A 15354-nucleotide genomic window follows, 5' to 3' on the forward strand; every position below is an offset into this window, starting at 1 on the left:
ACGATAAAAAAGATCTCGGCCTTCCAGGGGATTACAAACTAGTAGCATCAAAAAAGATACAGGTCTAAATGATGGGCTCACAATACTTACAGGAGGGAAAGAGCATCCCACATATGGGGTGGGGATGAGGATGAACTTGGACTATTTTACAGAGGAGACAGTATTTGAGCATTTTTAGTTGACATTTGAAGTACAGAGGACATTTCAAAGATAATTTTCCATGCATTGGGAATAGTGTAAAGCAGTTAAGAAATGGAAGGTTTGGAAATCCCAGGGAAAATTATGGGGATTTCAAATAGTGCAGTTTGATGAAAGAAATGGATAAGAGAATAATGAAGGATCTGGCTACAAAGGTAGGCTGGAGAGATGTTGAGGAAGTTAGATTTCATTTTGCAGTGGACACTACAGATTTTTGAGCAAAGGAATAATGTGTAAGTACTGAAGAAGAGGGATTACTAGTGGGAAGGTTACTGCAATTACGGGTGAGAGGTAATTCAAACATCATCCATAATTCTTAATGTCTAATTAAAATATATTTTTTCATTTATAAATTATAGGAAATCTTTAATAAAACATATGTACAATAAATAATTCATATTTGAAAATGCTCATTGGATAGCTTCATGCCTTTTCAACGGAAGAGGCCACAATACCAGGGACATCAGGAGGCAATCTCAGTAACGCTTCAGCTTCTTCTTGCAAAGCCTCTGCTTTTTCATGCAACAGCATCTACGAGAAAAAAAATTAAGAGATGAGGTCAAATATTCATTGCTAGAGAATTGCTAACATTTTTACCACCGTCTATTAGATACCTGAATCCTTACATATCAGCAATCTACACATTAAAACTAAAAATGAAATTGAAAAATGGCCACTTAAGAACAAGTGATTCTATTAAATGAAGCTGAGGCATTTAGTTAGAGCCACTTTAGCTGATCACTGCATTTAGTATATCAAAAATAAAGGAGCTGTAATACTCTCGAAGATTCGTTTTATTGAAGACTCAGCCACTTAAAAATTAACTTTTAATCTATAAAATCTAAGACAATTTTGCAAAAATTTAATTAGCTCTTGAAAATATTATCCTTTTTATACACATTTTATTATTTCTCAAAATTTAGTATGCTATCTTTTAAAAACCCATCAGTGTTTCAGAGAAAAGTTTTATTCAAGTCCTAAAATTAACATGGTCATTTCAAAATGAGCAAAGAAAGTATTTCTAAACATGGCACATAGTAGATGTCAATGAATAGCTGCTGAACAATAATTTTTTCCCCTTTCTTTTAAAAATCAGAAATAAAATGTTGGTATTTGTTACAGCTGGGTTTTGTGTATTTTGGGGTGAAGTATTTTCATTAATTCTGTTACAAAATTTGTATAATAAAAAGTTTAGCAAAATAACAGAGAAAAAAACATCATATGACACAAAGTGCAAGTGAAAAAAACCACTTTCTACCAATTTGATATAAAACACAGCATTACACAGCATTATACATAAAAGAGATTAAAATGTAATTAGGTAAGTTTTCCAATAGCTGAGGTAATGGTGACCATGTAAAATGAATGTCCCAACACATCCTCTAAAAACTATACAGATCAACAAGAACAACAAGTAAACCACATAAAACTCATGTGTCAGCATTACTAGAACACAGAGACCACCATCAACCTCAAATTACTTGTAGTTGAAGAAACCCACCACTTCCAGCAGAGCCATTTGTCAGGCTCCCACTCCAAGTGTTTGCAGAGATGAAGGTGGGGTTGAGAAAAAACTACATGGAAAAGAGAAGAGGGGAACAGAGGGTCTAAGATTAAATAAAGTCACCTCCAGAGAGAGAAAGGCTACCAAGTACAAAATTACTGAGAAAAGAATCTAGGTAGATTAAACCATTGTTTATAAGAAGGGATTTAAAGTGTGTAGAACTCTAGAAGGCAGTCTTGGAAAGGCAACACTTCTGAGGGAGAGAATGGATAAAAAGGGAGAGGTGCTCTTTGGAAGATGAGCAGTGAGGGGAAAAAGAAATAAGAGGGAAAAATTAAGGATCCTGTAGGACAAAAAGGAAATTAAAAAATCAAAGAATACAACATCTCTTTGCACTCCTCTCCCATCCGAAGCCATCCATTAAAGAAACTGTACTTTGCTACACTGACAGAAGAGACACTTATAAATCTATTCATAAACTAGGATTCTCATAAACCACTCCAGATGGCTATCCCTGTCCAAGAAATAGAGAAGCAGTTCTCATCTATACAAAACTACTATATATGTTTTTTAAAAAAAGAGAGACTCAAAGCACTTCAGCTCATAAAAATTTCCTTTCCTGAAAGCAAATCACGAAGAAGAAAAACTGTAATGCGACACTTCAAACTGAATTAAATATTCTCAAATAAACATTTGGAGATATGGGGAGAAAAATATACCCTGAATAAGAAGTCCAAGAACTAAGAACAGAAATGGACCAGAAACAAAAAGAAATGAAACAAAAATTGAGTAAGCTCAGGAAAGCAATAGAGGAAAAAGGCAAAATCATAACAGAAATAAGAACTAAGTAATGAGGTACCTAAGGAAGAACAAATTTGACTAAAAACCTAATTATGGTGATTAGAAAAAAAGCAGGAAAACAATCAAGAAAATGAAAATGAGATAAAGAAAGAAGTAAAAAGGGTCAGAGAGACTGAAATGGGCAAAGAAGACCCAACATACATATAATTGGAATTGCTAAAGAAGAAAAATTAAAAAATGGATTAGAGTTAATATTTAAAACTGCAACCTAGGAAAACTTCCAGAAATAAAAGAAAATAAAGATATTATCCTTGTAAAACTATTTCAATTTAAAGATAAAGAAAATACATAAATGTTTTATAAACTCAAAAAAAATTCATAAGGACTGGGAGGGTCGGGGACTAAAATGGAATACAAACAGAATCTAACAGTATTTGAAATGAGTAACATAACCACAACTGAAGCAAATTAAAAAAAAGCAACACTTAAACACATTGTTTCAATTATATATTCTCAGACTAAGGACAAAAAGATCTGTAAATAAAATACGGAACTCAAGTTAGTAAGTTTGCTTTTTGCAATGGTATGCTTTAACAATTTTGAAATTATTTTCAGTGCATTCTAGGATTGAGCAAAACAGATAAATATATTGATGAAAATAGGAGCTAGATTTCTTACTGTTGGAGAAAGGAACTAAAAATATGAGAAGGAGGGGCTGGCCTGGTGGCGTAGTGGTTAAGTTCGTGCGCTCTGCTTCAGCAGCCCAGGATTCGCTGGTTTGGATCCCAGGTACGGATCTATGCACTGCTCATCCAGCCATGCTGTGGAGGCATCCCACATACAAAGTAGAGGAAGATTGGCACAGATGTTAGCTCAGGGACAATCTTCCTCAAGCAAAAAGAGGAAGATTGGTAACAGATGTTAGCTCAGGGACAATCTTCCTCACCAAAAAAGAAAGAGAAGGGGAAAGACTATAATGAGTCCTGCAGTGCAGGATTAGTGTGGTGGATTAAAGATGACTGGAAATTCTTTGACACCTCCATGGGGAGATGGGATCCAATTCTCCTCTTGAACCTGTGCTGGCCTTGGTGATTCACTTGTAACTAATAGAACGCAGTGGAAACGATGCTGCATGATTTCCAGGGCTCAGTCAAAAGAAGTCTTGTAGTTTCTGCCTTGGTTTCTTGGAATGAGACCTTTCCAAGGTCTCTTGAATGCTCCATCTCAGATCCCAGCAAACATGCTGTAAGAAACCCAAGCTACATGGGATTATAAATAGATAAATAAGAAACCCACAATGTTTTAAAAGAAATTAAACTAGATTGAATAAAAAGAGACAGAGAGATGGTACAAAATAAAAAGAACCTTTGAACCCTACAACTTCTACAGACAGGAAGCAGACTAAGAAAGCTACCTGGCTGCAAATATGGGCCAGGAAGAATCATTCCCAGGGAGCAGAACTGGGTCCTAATCAAGGAAATGGCAACGCATACCTGGCTGGAATTCAGATTTGCTGCTGTGTACCACCCATTTTCCCTATTTTTGAAGGGAAGTGTACAGTGGTTATCCTATCTTTGTTTCACCATTGTATGTGGTATCTCTTTAGTTCACAGGTCTTTAGATTGACAGAAACTATACTTGTGAAATTGTACTCAAGGAGCATCACCTGCACCTGGACCTGCTTTAGAAGAAATACTGGACCTTGAGCCTGAGTCTGATGCCATAAAGGAGTAAATCTTTTGGGGGTGAGTATATTTTGCATGTGGGAGAAATGTAAATAATTTGTGACTAGAAGGCAGACATTAAAGGTGACTGAAAATTATTTGACACTCCCCGTATGTAGAGGTGGGGGTCTAATTCCCCTTCCTTGCAATCTGGGCTGATCTTAATGGCCCTCTAGTAACCATCAGTATGTGGCAGAAGTGAAACTGCACAACTTCTGAGGTTAGGTTAGTTCATTTTCTGCCTTGATCTCCTGAAATGCTCACTCTCTGAACATTTCCTCTCAAAACCTAGTTGCCATGCTATGAGAGACCCAAGCCCCATGGAAAGGCCATATGTAGTTCCTCCAGTTGAAAGCCCCAGATGACAGCCAATTTTCAACTGCCAGCCACGTACATGGAATATTGGATATGCAGTTCAGTCAAGCCCTCAGAGGACTACAGCTCCAGTCATAATCTGACTGTAACTGCATGAGACTCCAAGTGAGAATCACCCAGCTGAACCCTTCCAGAATTCCTAATACACAAAAACATGAGCAGAATAAAATAGCTGTTTTAAGCCACTAAGTTTTTGGGGTAAAACTTTGTTATGCAGCAGCACGTATCTGGAAAAATTAGAATCAGAATTATCAGTATGAGCTCACAGCCTTTCATAATTTATATATAAGTATAGAAAAATACATATTGGGGGTGGCCCGGTGGCACAAGTGGTTAAGTGCGCGCCCTCCACTTCGGCGGCCCAGGGTTCGTGATTCAGCTCCCGTGTGCACACCAATGCACTGCTTGTCAAGCCATGCTGTGGCGGCATCCCATATAAAGTGGAGGAAGATGGGCATGGATGTTAGCTCAGGGCCAGTCTTCCTCAGCCAAAACAAAAAATAAAAATAAAAAAAAGAGGAGGATTGGCATCGGATGTTAGCTCAGGGCTGATCTTCCTCTCACACATACACAAAAAGTATAGAAAAATATATAGACATATGTGGCCTCTGTCTTCTGAGAGAACCTAGAAGCAATGACATATCTGTCTGGTAACGAGCATACTTAGCCCCTAAAACTTGGGTTTCTAAAGACCCCTCTTCACTAAAAGGAACCAGGGCTCTTTGGAAAAATGGGTGATTCCATGGCTACGGCAAGGGAAATACAAGCTGAATCTGGAACACCTTGTTGTGCCAGAGTGCTGGTTATTAATTTTATTGCTTCTCAGCTCCAAATCCATCCCTCACTGTCCTGCTGAAGATACTAGAGCTGGATCCTGTAAATGTTTCTCCTTTGCCAGCTGGTATAATGTTAAGCTTTGTCAATAGAGGGCACTGGAGAGACTATAAGAGGAAGGAGTTTCTTCCCTCTTTTGCTTCCCTCCTTTTTCTTATGGCTCCTGCAGTGCTTGTCTAGTATGCTGAACATCCGGTGGCACTCATTACAGTGAGTTTCAACAGTACCCTGGCAGATAGCTTCTCGGGGAGTTCCATGAGCACTTAAGTTAGCTTCCAAGCAAGCTCAACAGCACACTCAGAGAGCTTCCTGGCAGTTTTGCGGGCATCTTAGTGGGCAGTTTCCTGCTTGCCAGACTTGGCTGTAACACTGCAATGAACTGCTGTCTAGTGGGCCACAGCCACACCTTCTCCAGTGAAGGCTGAACCCCATCCATAGGGGGTGATGTGGGGTGGGGGTGGACCCTCTCTCATGATTTCTTCCTGCATTCTTTAAAGTTCTGTTTACCTCTTGGAAGCCAAATAGTAACCTCTGTTACTAGTTACTAATTCTTTATATTAAACTTTCCCATTCCACCCATTACTGTGTGGTTTCTGTTCCTAATGATTAGACCAGTGCTCCAGTCATGATGGGGACAGGTCAAAAAGACAAAGGAACCGGCTTTCAGGGGCTTCTGCTGGCGAAATCGGAGCCCATTTGAGCACCAAAAAAAGTAATGACAGTAATTGAATAAGTATGAACCATGGTTCATTCTGATATAAACATATGAATGAATAAATAAATGAAGAATGAAAAGCTTTTCCTCATACTAAAGTACCAATAAATAAATGTAGAAGGAATAACAGGGTTAGAAAATCACATTGACAAACATCATAGAAACAAATGAGTCAGGCAAAAATCATCGGTGGATGCTAAAACAAGTGTGTGCAAGTTTGATGAAGAATAGGATATCTACCTAGCCTCAAAGTGTCCACTCCCAAAATACTAATTACAAGGGGAAAAACAGTAACTTTACACTGGAGAAACTTGCCAGATGACACTTCCTTAACAAAATGATCAAAGTTAATATCAGTCATGGGACAAACTGACATCTGGTGGCTCCTGATACGATGTACTAGGAAGGACACATATCATTTTTGTGGCATTTATGCAAAAAAACTGTATAACCTCAATATAATCCTAACTGGTTTCCTTATTTCCATTCTCTCTCCCCTATTTGCAACCTCTAACTTACTCCTCTACTAACTATCCTGTGAGAAATATCCATTTTATTCTTTCAAGCTGGCTGAAAAGCAGAAGGGGTTGTGAGAACCAGAGCATGTATCTTAGTTCATAAGATGGAAGCCGTGTATGGAGAATGGCTGCGCAATGAGACAGAAGGAGCATGGGTCCCTGGATACACTACTGATTTCCATATCAGCTGTGAACTGCTTATGCCTGAACTTGTCTAATAAACTTTTAAAATTCAAAGTCACTTATTTTGGTCATCCTTATGGACTCCACTAGTGTGCACTAGTCTAACGCCATAGTACTGGCTCTACTACTTACTGACTAGCTCTGTGTCTGGGGGTAAATCACTTAATTTCTTTAAATCTCATTTATTTATTCACTCACATATTTGTTAAACACCTGTTACAGGCTGAGTACTGTGCTAGGTGCTATTGCAATGGTAATGACTATAACTTCTTCTCCACCAACACTAAGAACTTCTAATCTAATGGAACAAGGTCAGTTTTAGCATCCCTATCTGTAAATTGAGGATAACACCAACTCTGCTCACCTCATAGGACTGTTGTAAAGATCAATTTAGGCAATATAAATAACGTGTGCACTATTCAAAAAAGTAAGATGAAAATTTACTTGTTAGCTAATTCTGATCTATATACGACAACAGTGTAACAATGAAGTTTAAAAAAAAGCTAAGTAATTTCAGGCTACAAGTGTAGAACTATAGTTGAGATCAAGAAGGAAATAATCTCAAGCTGCTGTGTAATGGCTTTACCCCCATGGAGCAGAAGGGTAACGACAAACAAACCGGACTGCATCTAGCAAAAGGGTAACTGGTATGGTGAATGGCCCACAACTAGATTATTTGATGCGGATAAAAGAAACAGAAAAGGGAAATCCTGGGGGCAAAGAGAGCTGTTTTCAAATGTGTGAAAAACTACCCTAGGAACAAAGGAATAGACTAGCTCCAGAGGGCAGTATTACGATGCAGTGGTGGACATTTTAAGAAGGCAAAATTGAGCCTCATTATATTCGGATGCTTTTTGTAACACTCAAAGTGTCCAGAAATAGAACTACCTAATTTTTGAGGTTGTAAGCTCCTTGTCAAGGAAGGTGTTCAAAGGTGGGAAGAGCAGATGTTGGGGATGCTGAGGAAAGGACTTCCGTGAAAAGGGTGTGAGGAGGCAGAACTCAGTGAGCTCCAGAGTTCCCTGAACTTTGATGAACTCTTGAAATTGTCTTCATTTTTCAGAAGGTCCTCTTTCTTTTGTTAGCAAGCCTTGTATAATTACAGATGCACTATTTTTATCCACATATTGTAAATATACACTTTCGTGTCTATAGTTAAATGTTTTTGTTTTTATGTCTAAAGCATAAGGAGATAACACTGCAAAATATCATAAAGGTTAAAAAATGGTTTGTTTGCTTACCTTTGCTGATGAAACAATTTGCTTCGCCTGGCGTCTTGATAAATGATCAATTGTCCTTATTAGCACTTCGGGATTTGCATTAGCTAAATGTATTAGACTTTTATAACCTGCATTGTATAATTGTTTTGCTCGACCCTGAAAAGTATTACAAAAACCAGTGGGATCAGAAATTGAGATTAGGAAAAAAAAATTAAGTGTCCTATTGAAGGGAAAAAATTCACATGCAAGAGACAGGAATAAACTAAGATAATAAAGTAGATAAGAAGAGAGATATCAGAATCCTGAGGAATTTAAAAAGACGCCTTTGGGTGGTTCCAATCAGACAGCAAGATAGCTTTCTGTGAGGGCCGGCCTGTGGCTTAGCGGTTAAGTGCGTGCGCTCCGCTGTTGGTGGCCTGGGGTTCGGATCCCGGGCGTGCACCGACGTGCCGCTTGTCCGGCCATGCTGAGGCCTCGTCCCACATACAGCAACTAGAAGGATGTGCAACTATGACATACAACTATCTACTGGGGCTTTGGGGTAAAAAATAAATAAATCAAATTATAAAAAAAAAAAAAGATAGCTTTCTGTGTAGCTTTAGTCAACTGATGTGTGCTGCAATCAGGAATGAGAAACCCAATAAGGCACTTAGGCTGGGGGCATTATTTCATTATTATTATTATTTATCTTTCAACAAATATTTATTGAGCAGCCACATCTGCCAGGTCCTGGGATGGACACAAACAAAACGTTTATTATTTCAGACCCTCAAATAAAATGTTCTGGTCCAGTATCCTAAAAACGTTCTGATTATTTACTCAGGGGACTCCTGGTGTATTTGTGTGTGTGTGTCTTCCCAAGCAGAAGAAGTCCTCTGATTCAAGAACTGAATAACAGAGAATAAACTAAAATCAAGGGTTGGCCAAAAACAGAAAGCTGAAAAACAGCTGAGGATACTCTCATCTCACTCTCTTAGGAAATGTAAATAAGCCTTGTTACCATGTGATCACTACTACCATAAAGAAGCACTGAGTCTAAACTAACAGAGGTAATTCTTCGTTGGAATGGAGGAAGGAAGAGATGCTACGGACAAGTGGTAGCACACACATATCTGAAGAGAGTCGCCCCTAAACCTACTGTTGTTTTTTTCACAAATGTGATTTTTCATCAGGACTACGTTCAGATTAACAAGGGATTTCTGGCAGGCCATGGCAGCAATTTACTAAAAAAGTATAATGTTTCTGTTAGTTGAAATCATCTCGATTGGGAAACTGGGAAGCTACTAACCTCTAAAACTCCAGTCACTTCCATGAGAGGGATCAGCTCTGCCTTCACACAGTAGGTTAGCTTCTTGGTAAGTTCTACCAAAAGGGCTCTATAAACCCAAAACTCCTCAAGTTCCTGCAGAACACAAAGAAATATACAAAATTTAAAGCTGGCAAGTTATTTCAAAGTTGAATTTGTATGGTTGGGGATGTTCCCTTATGTAAGTTCTGGAACTCGTATTAAGCCAGAGATGAACAATGATCCCAAGCAAAATTCTTATGAGGAAACATGGCAGAGACTCTGACGAATTTGATGAACTGGTTTTGGGATGAGGAAAAAGATTGAAAATGGAAAAACAGGTCAACAAGAAGAGCTCTATTCATCTTTATCAAAACATCAGGAAGTGAATCAATAGTTTTTCTTTCCCAAATGACTGAAAACAATTCCTCCCTTTGGAAATTTATCCTGAAGCCAAAATATTAAATATAGAAGGATTGATATGCAACATGATGCTCAGTGCAGAAATATTTCAAATAATAAAAATTGGAAGCCATGAGTTGATAATCATTAAAGCTGGTGGGTAAATGGGTATTCATTATACTACTTTGTCTTCTTTTATATATATGTTCAAAATTTTCTATAAGAGTAGTTTATCTTTTTTTAAGTTTCCTTTCTAACATTTGGGTATCATTGTGAGAGTGTATGATACATGGAACAGCATTAGGCTGGCCATTTTGTGACCACTAGGAAAGCAGTCAATGCACTAAAGATGGCAGAGTAAAAAAAAAAGAAAACAAAACCTTGACTAGAACTATTGAATTGATCAACTCTGGAACTATCTTAGCTCTGGCTTTCCTGTTGCATAAGATAATCACTTTTCCTTATTGTTTAAACTTCTAAGGGGTTTTTCTGTTACTTGTAGTTAAAAGTATCTTAACTAATATGATTGGTATACTATTTTATACCACTTACATAATTTTTAAAAAGAAAAAAACACTTTAAATTATTGAAAATACATTCTTGAGAACACAAGTTGTCATGTAGATTGATCCTAGGATCAACCATCAAATTAGAGTTGGTTTTCAAGGTCAACACATAGATTCTTTTACTTGAACAATTCTATAAGGCTCAAGTCCTTATAGTCCTAAGTAAAACAAAGGGACAGACTATTAGCAAAAGCATCTATAAATATAAAGACCCACAAACATAGAAAATACATTTTAAAGGCTAGCTTCTCCTTATTATCTACAATTTTTTTTTGGTGAGGAAGATTGGCCATGAGCTAACATCCATTGCCAGTCCTCCTCTTTTGCTTGAGGAAGATTGTTGCTGAGCTAGCATCTGTGCCAATCTTTCTCTATTTTGTATATGGGATGCTGCCACAGCATGGCTTGATGAGCGATGTGCAGGTCTGCACCCGTGACCCGAACCTGCGAATCCCATGCTGCCGAAGCAGAGCGTGCAAACTTAACCACTACGCCACTGGGCTGGCCCCTACAATTTTTGTCTACTGCTTAGTCAGTGTGTAATTAGGGAGCGTAAGCTAATATTAAAAAAATCAGCATAGATAAAAGATATTTAGAAAGGTAAATTTGCTAAAATAATTATCATTCAATCCAAAGTGAAGTATTTTTGAATTATTTACTCCATTAGCAGGTATGATAATTAATTGCCATATACATACACAGAATGTAGAGGTTTAAGATAGAGCAAATAAAGTAGATTTTAAGTTTAAAAGTAAATTCATAGGGAAAAAAAGTTAAAAAAAATTAAGTGTAGAAACAAATATGGAAAGAATTATTATGCCACCCACAAAGAAGAAATTTAAATGCACCAAAAATGGCTTATATTATAAATTCATCAAAAAATTATCTGGTTAGAAAAGTCTGGTAAGCTTTGTTGTGTCATTTAAGGAAATTCTGAAAGCTTCTTTTAGTAGTCTTTAACAAATCCATCCCAAAGGCAGATGGCCAAAATAACATTTTCTTCTTGAGTTATTTTATAAACTAAACATTTGATGTAGAAATCTAAAGTAGCTGCCTGACATTAGAAGCAAAAATGGCAAGTTTCTGTGGCAATCAAGAGAACATGGTACCAGGCAGTCACAAGGTAGCTGTTGGATATTGGTAATCAAATACTTGACACAGTTATCACTCATGAGAAAGACACTCACACAGAACATCCATCAATGGGGAAACGTCATTTCTAAGAGTTGATTCCAAATATTTGAAAATATTAATGGTGCTTCTAAGAGTAGGGATAACTTGATGATTTCTACTTGTTCATTATATATTTTAGTTGATCCTGTCATTTTTGTATCTTTACCATAAGTATGTATATAGTATTTTTGTAAGCAGATAAAAGCAAAGATATATTTTAAATAAATTTTGAGTGCTTTGTAATGACAGAATAAGTCAACAGTCAGAAAATACTAACTGGTTTATGAGTTTATTAACAGTTAAAACAAGAAGATGCACAAAGTATGGAATTTAAGGGAATTACCTCACAGAAATGTAACACACAAGATGAGAATGAGGCAGCTCCAGTGAGAAGATTTTGTACATATCCTCGAGGCATATTAAATTTTTCAGACACACTCCAAATGTTGGTCTCTTTGAGCAAGGAATAAAGGACAAAAGACAGGTATAGTCTGTTGACAATGCCCTTGTCCACCTTCTAGAAAGACACAATTAAATAAAGTTATGTACTGGGCCTGCTAAAAATGTACATTATACTCAAATTGGACAAAAGGTAAAGTGAATGAAATTGTACTACAGGAGAGCAAGGATAGAATGATTCCATAGAAATAAAACCAATTTCTAACACTTGTACTTTAGATTAATTCAAATTGATTATCATTTTTCCAAATATAAAAAGAGAGCTATGCCAAATTGTTTCCAATTTGAATTAAACTTCCTTCTATAGGGAATGTAGTGGGTTGAACTGTGTGTTTCCCCCAAAAAAGACATGTTCAAGTCCTAACCCCTGGTACCTGTGAATGTGACCTTATTCGGAAACAGGATCTTTTACAGATGTGATTAGTTAAGGATCTTGAGATGAAATCATATTGGATGTACAGTGGGCCATTTAGGGCTCTTTATTCAATGACTGGAGTCCTGATAAGAGAGGACACAGAGTGACACAGAAGAAGTGATGTGAAGATGGAGGCAGACATTGGAGGGATGAGTCTACAAGCCAAGGAACACCCAGGAGAGCTGGCAACCACCAGAAACTAGGGGAGAGGCAAGATGGTTTCTTCCTCAGAGCCTCCAGAAGGAACTGACCTCGACAGCATCTTGATTTCAGACTTCTGGCCTCCTGAACTGTGAGAGAATAAATTTCTGTGGTTTTAAGATACTCAGTTTGTGCTAATTTGTTACTGTAGCCCTAGGAAAAGAATATAGGGAGGGAAGGAGTTGGGGAGACCTTTACATTTACTATGGTATTTATAGATTGTATATGTGTGTGATTGTAAGTTAGACAAATGCATTTATTTAGATAAATATGTTAATAAGCTGTCTATATTGTGAACTATGAGTAAATATTAGATTCTATGATTTTCACATGGTCATGATAAATAATTAATGTTTCCAAAGTTAAAACAGTGAAAGAGAAAAATGCTTCCTGTAGTTGACAGCTTCTATTCTGGTTATCTGCTTTTGCCTCTGGTGTCTAGTGACTTTTTGTGTAAAGTATTTCATAGCTAATATCAAGCTAACTTAGAAACTGAGTAACTCACACTTAAAATCAGAGGAAAACAAGGATGAACTTGAAAGAGAAAAAGTAGGTATAAAATATGAAATTATATTGTCTATTATAGTAAAAGAATGTTTGCAATGAGAACTTAGGGTGACATATCAAAGGATGTACAAATTACAGATTCTGCATGTTGATACTAGACCACTCTCTTTAAAAGCATTAAGCTGAAAAAGCATAATTTGAATAGAAAGTAGGAAAAGATTGCTTTTAAATTTCCCAATTTTAGTACACCTGCATTATTAACTATAAATTGAGTCAATGTAGATTTCGCTTAGAATGTATTTTCTAAGCCAAGAAAAATGATATAATTATATTATGCGGCAAGATAAGATGCTTTATGCCAATTTCAAGATCTTTTATAAGAAACGTTTTAAAAAAGGGAGAGTCTTTTTCAATGTGGAGAAATCAATTAGATTTTAAGTAAATATTATGTTCTCCAGAATTTAAGAAAAAGAAACTTTCAAAACATTAAACGAATAGCTAAGCCACTTGTAATTAAGATAAATTCATGCCCATACTATTTTAAATATTTAATTATCAATTGAACAAACATTTATTGATTGTATTTCATAAAATTTAACAAAAATAAATTCTGATTCAAGTTTAAAAAGATGTATTATTCTAATAAGATTCTGTAAACGCTTATTATTTGGTAATGAGTTTCAAATTAGTATGATTTTGTTTTTGTTTTATGTTTTAGAGTTTGATATAAAAGGTTTGTTTTAAGAAATATTTTAATTCAACATTTTGAAGGTCTAAACAATGTAGCCATTTCTGAGGGGAAAGCCCCAATGTAAATATTGTGATAACATGAATGCTGAAGTACTAAATGGATATTTATAATTTTATGATACAGCAATATGTGGGACAGTTGCACCATTCAATTCAAATGTAAGTCAACACCATCTTCCATTTTTCAAAATGAAATCAGTACTATTTGTTAAAATTTAAAAGATACTGGAGGGAAATGGTAGGTAAAATAATTAGGTTTCAATGAAGATTGGGATTACCAAAGAAAATTAAAAATGAAAAATAGGGGCCGGCCCGGTGGCACAAGCCGTTAAGGGTGCGTGCTCCGCTGCGGCGGCCCAGGGTTCGCCAGTTTGGATCCCAGGTGCACACCGACGCACCGCTTGTCAAGCCATGCTGTGGCAGCATCCCATATAAAGTAGAGGAAGATGGGCATGGATGTTAACCCAGGGCCAGTCTTCCTCAGCAAAAAAGAGGAGGATTGGCAGATATTAGCTCAGGACCAATCTTCCTCAAAAAAAAAAAAGAAAGAAAGAAAGAAAATGAAAATAGTGTATCATGAGGGGGAAAATGATATTAACTTAAGGAATTTGAAGGCATGTTTGCCAAAGAATTATTTCCACTTCTCTTCTAGTCAGTGTATGCACTAGACACATGCTTCATGCTTGTTTACTGAATTTTAAAACACCGAAATATAAGATATAACACAAAAGAATATTAGCTTATCTGCTTGAACCTTCTAAAATGCTTTATGTACTTCAAATACTAAACTGGGAGTTCTCTGGGGACAACAAAAAACAGCAACAACAACAAAAACCCCAAACCTATCCTATCTTAGAATCTCTGATACCAAGTAGAATGCCTAATAAAAAGTTTCTAGAAAATATATTTTCTCCCTTGAATTAAATTTTTTTCAGGATTATATAATATTGTGAAAACATTTTATAAATATTTTACAATTTTTATAATGTAAACCATAAGTAGCCTATGAAAAATAGATTAATAAGGTTTACCTTGTCCTACGATAAAAGTCTTACATGTGCATGACAGAATATTTCAGAAATACAAAGGTACCAAAAAAAGGCCATCACACTACCCAGAAATAAAGACTGTTTTAAAAAAATGCTTAAATTTCTGGCCCTCAGATGTTTTAAAAAGTAACAGGGGAATTATATTATCTTAAAGAAAAAAATGTGAAACGAAAAGACTAAGTCAACAAAGGAGATGATACTACAGCATTAATTTTGTTAAATGAACTTAGTTATTTAGGAAGGAAAAAAAGACTATGGTACCTTCTTGATAGCTTGACCTGATGCTTTCTTCCAAATAAAGTTTTCAGAGACTCCAGCAAGAGCAGCTACTTTTTCTTCTGCTGGACTGAGCTGGCTAAACTACATAGAAAAAGAGTAAATATACAGAAAAATCACATTGTAATTTAAAAATCTGCCATTTGAACCAAATCCACTATTTCCTGCGATATCACATTTTCATGATTTTAAAGGATAT

General features: G+C 36.3%; 1 protein-coding gene across 6 annotated transcripts in view; it reads right to left on the reverse strand.

The window, feature by feature from the left end:
* Positions 1-520: 520 nt before the first annotated feature.
* HELQ (helicase, POLQ like) overlaps positions 521-15354 on the reverse strand; it is a 48024-nt gene continuing 33190 nt past the window's right edge. For 5 of the 6 annotated variants that reach the window (XM_058547418.1, XM_058547416.1, XM_058547420.1 and 2 more), the window contains 5 exons: positions 15141-15239; positions 11842-12015; positions 9361-9474; positions 8094-8228; positions 521-729 (listed from right to left, as the gene is read on the reverse strand). In XM_058547418.1, the coding sequence (XP_058403401.1) occupies positions 622-729; positions 8094-8228; positions 9361-9474; positions 11842-12015; positions 15141-15239 (630 nt within the window). In that variant the 3' untranslated portion in view covers positions 521-621. The remainder of the gene's footprint in view (positions 730-8093; positions 8229-9360; positions 9475-11841; positions 12016-15140; positions 15240-15354) is intronic. The other variant, XM_058547417.1, reaches the window with a different exon arrangement.

This window comes from Diceros bicornis, chromosome 8, assembly GCF_020826845.1.
Source record: "Diceros bicornis minor isolate mBicDic1 chromosome 8, mDicBic1.mat.cur, whole genome shotgun sequence".
NCBI lineage: Eukaryota > Metazoa > Chordata > Mammalia > Perissodactyla > Rhinocerotidae > Diceros > Diceros bicornis.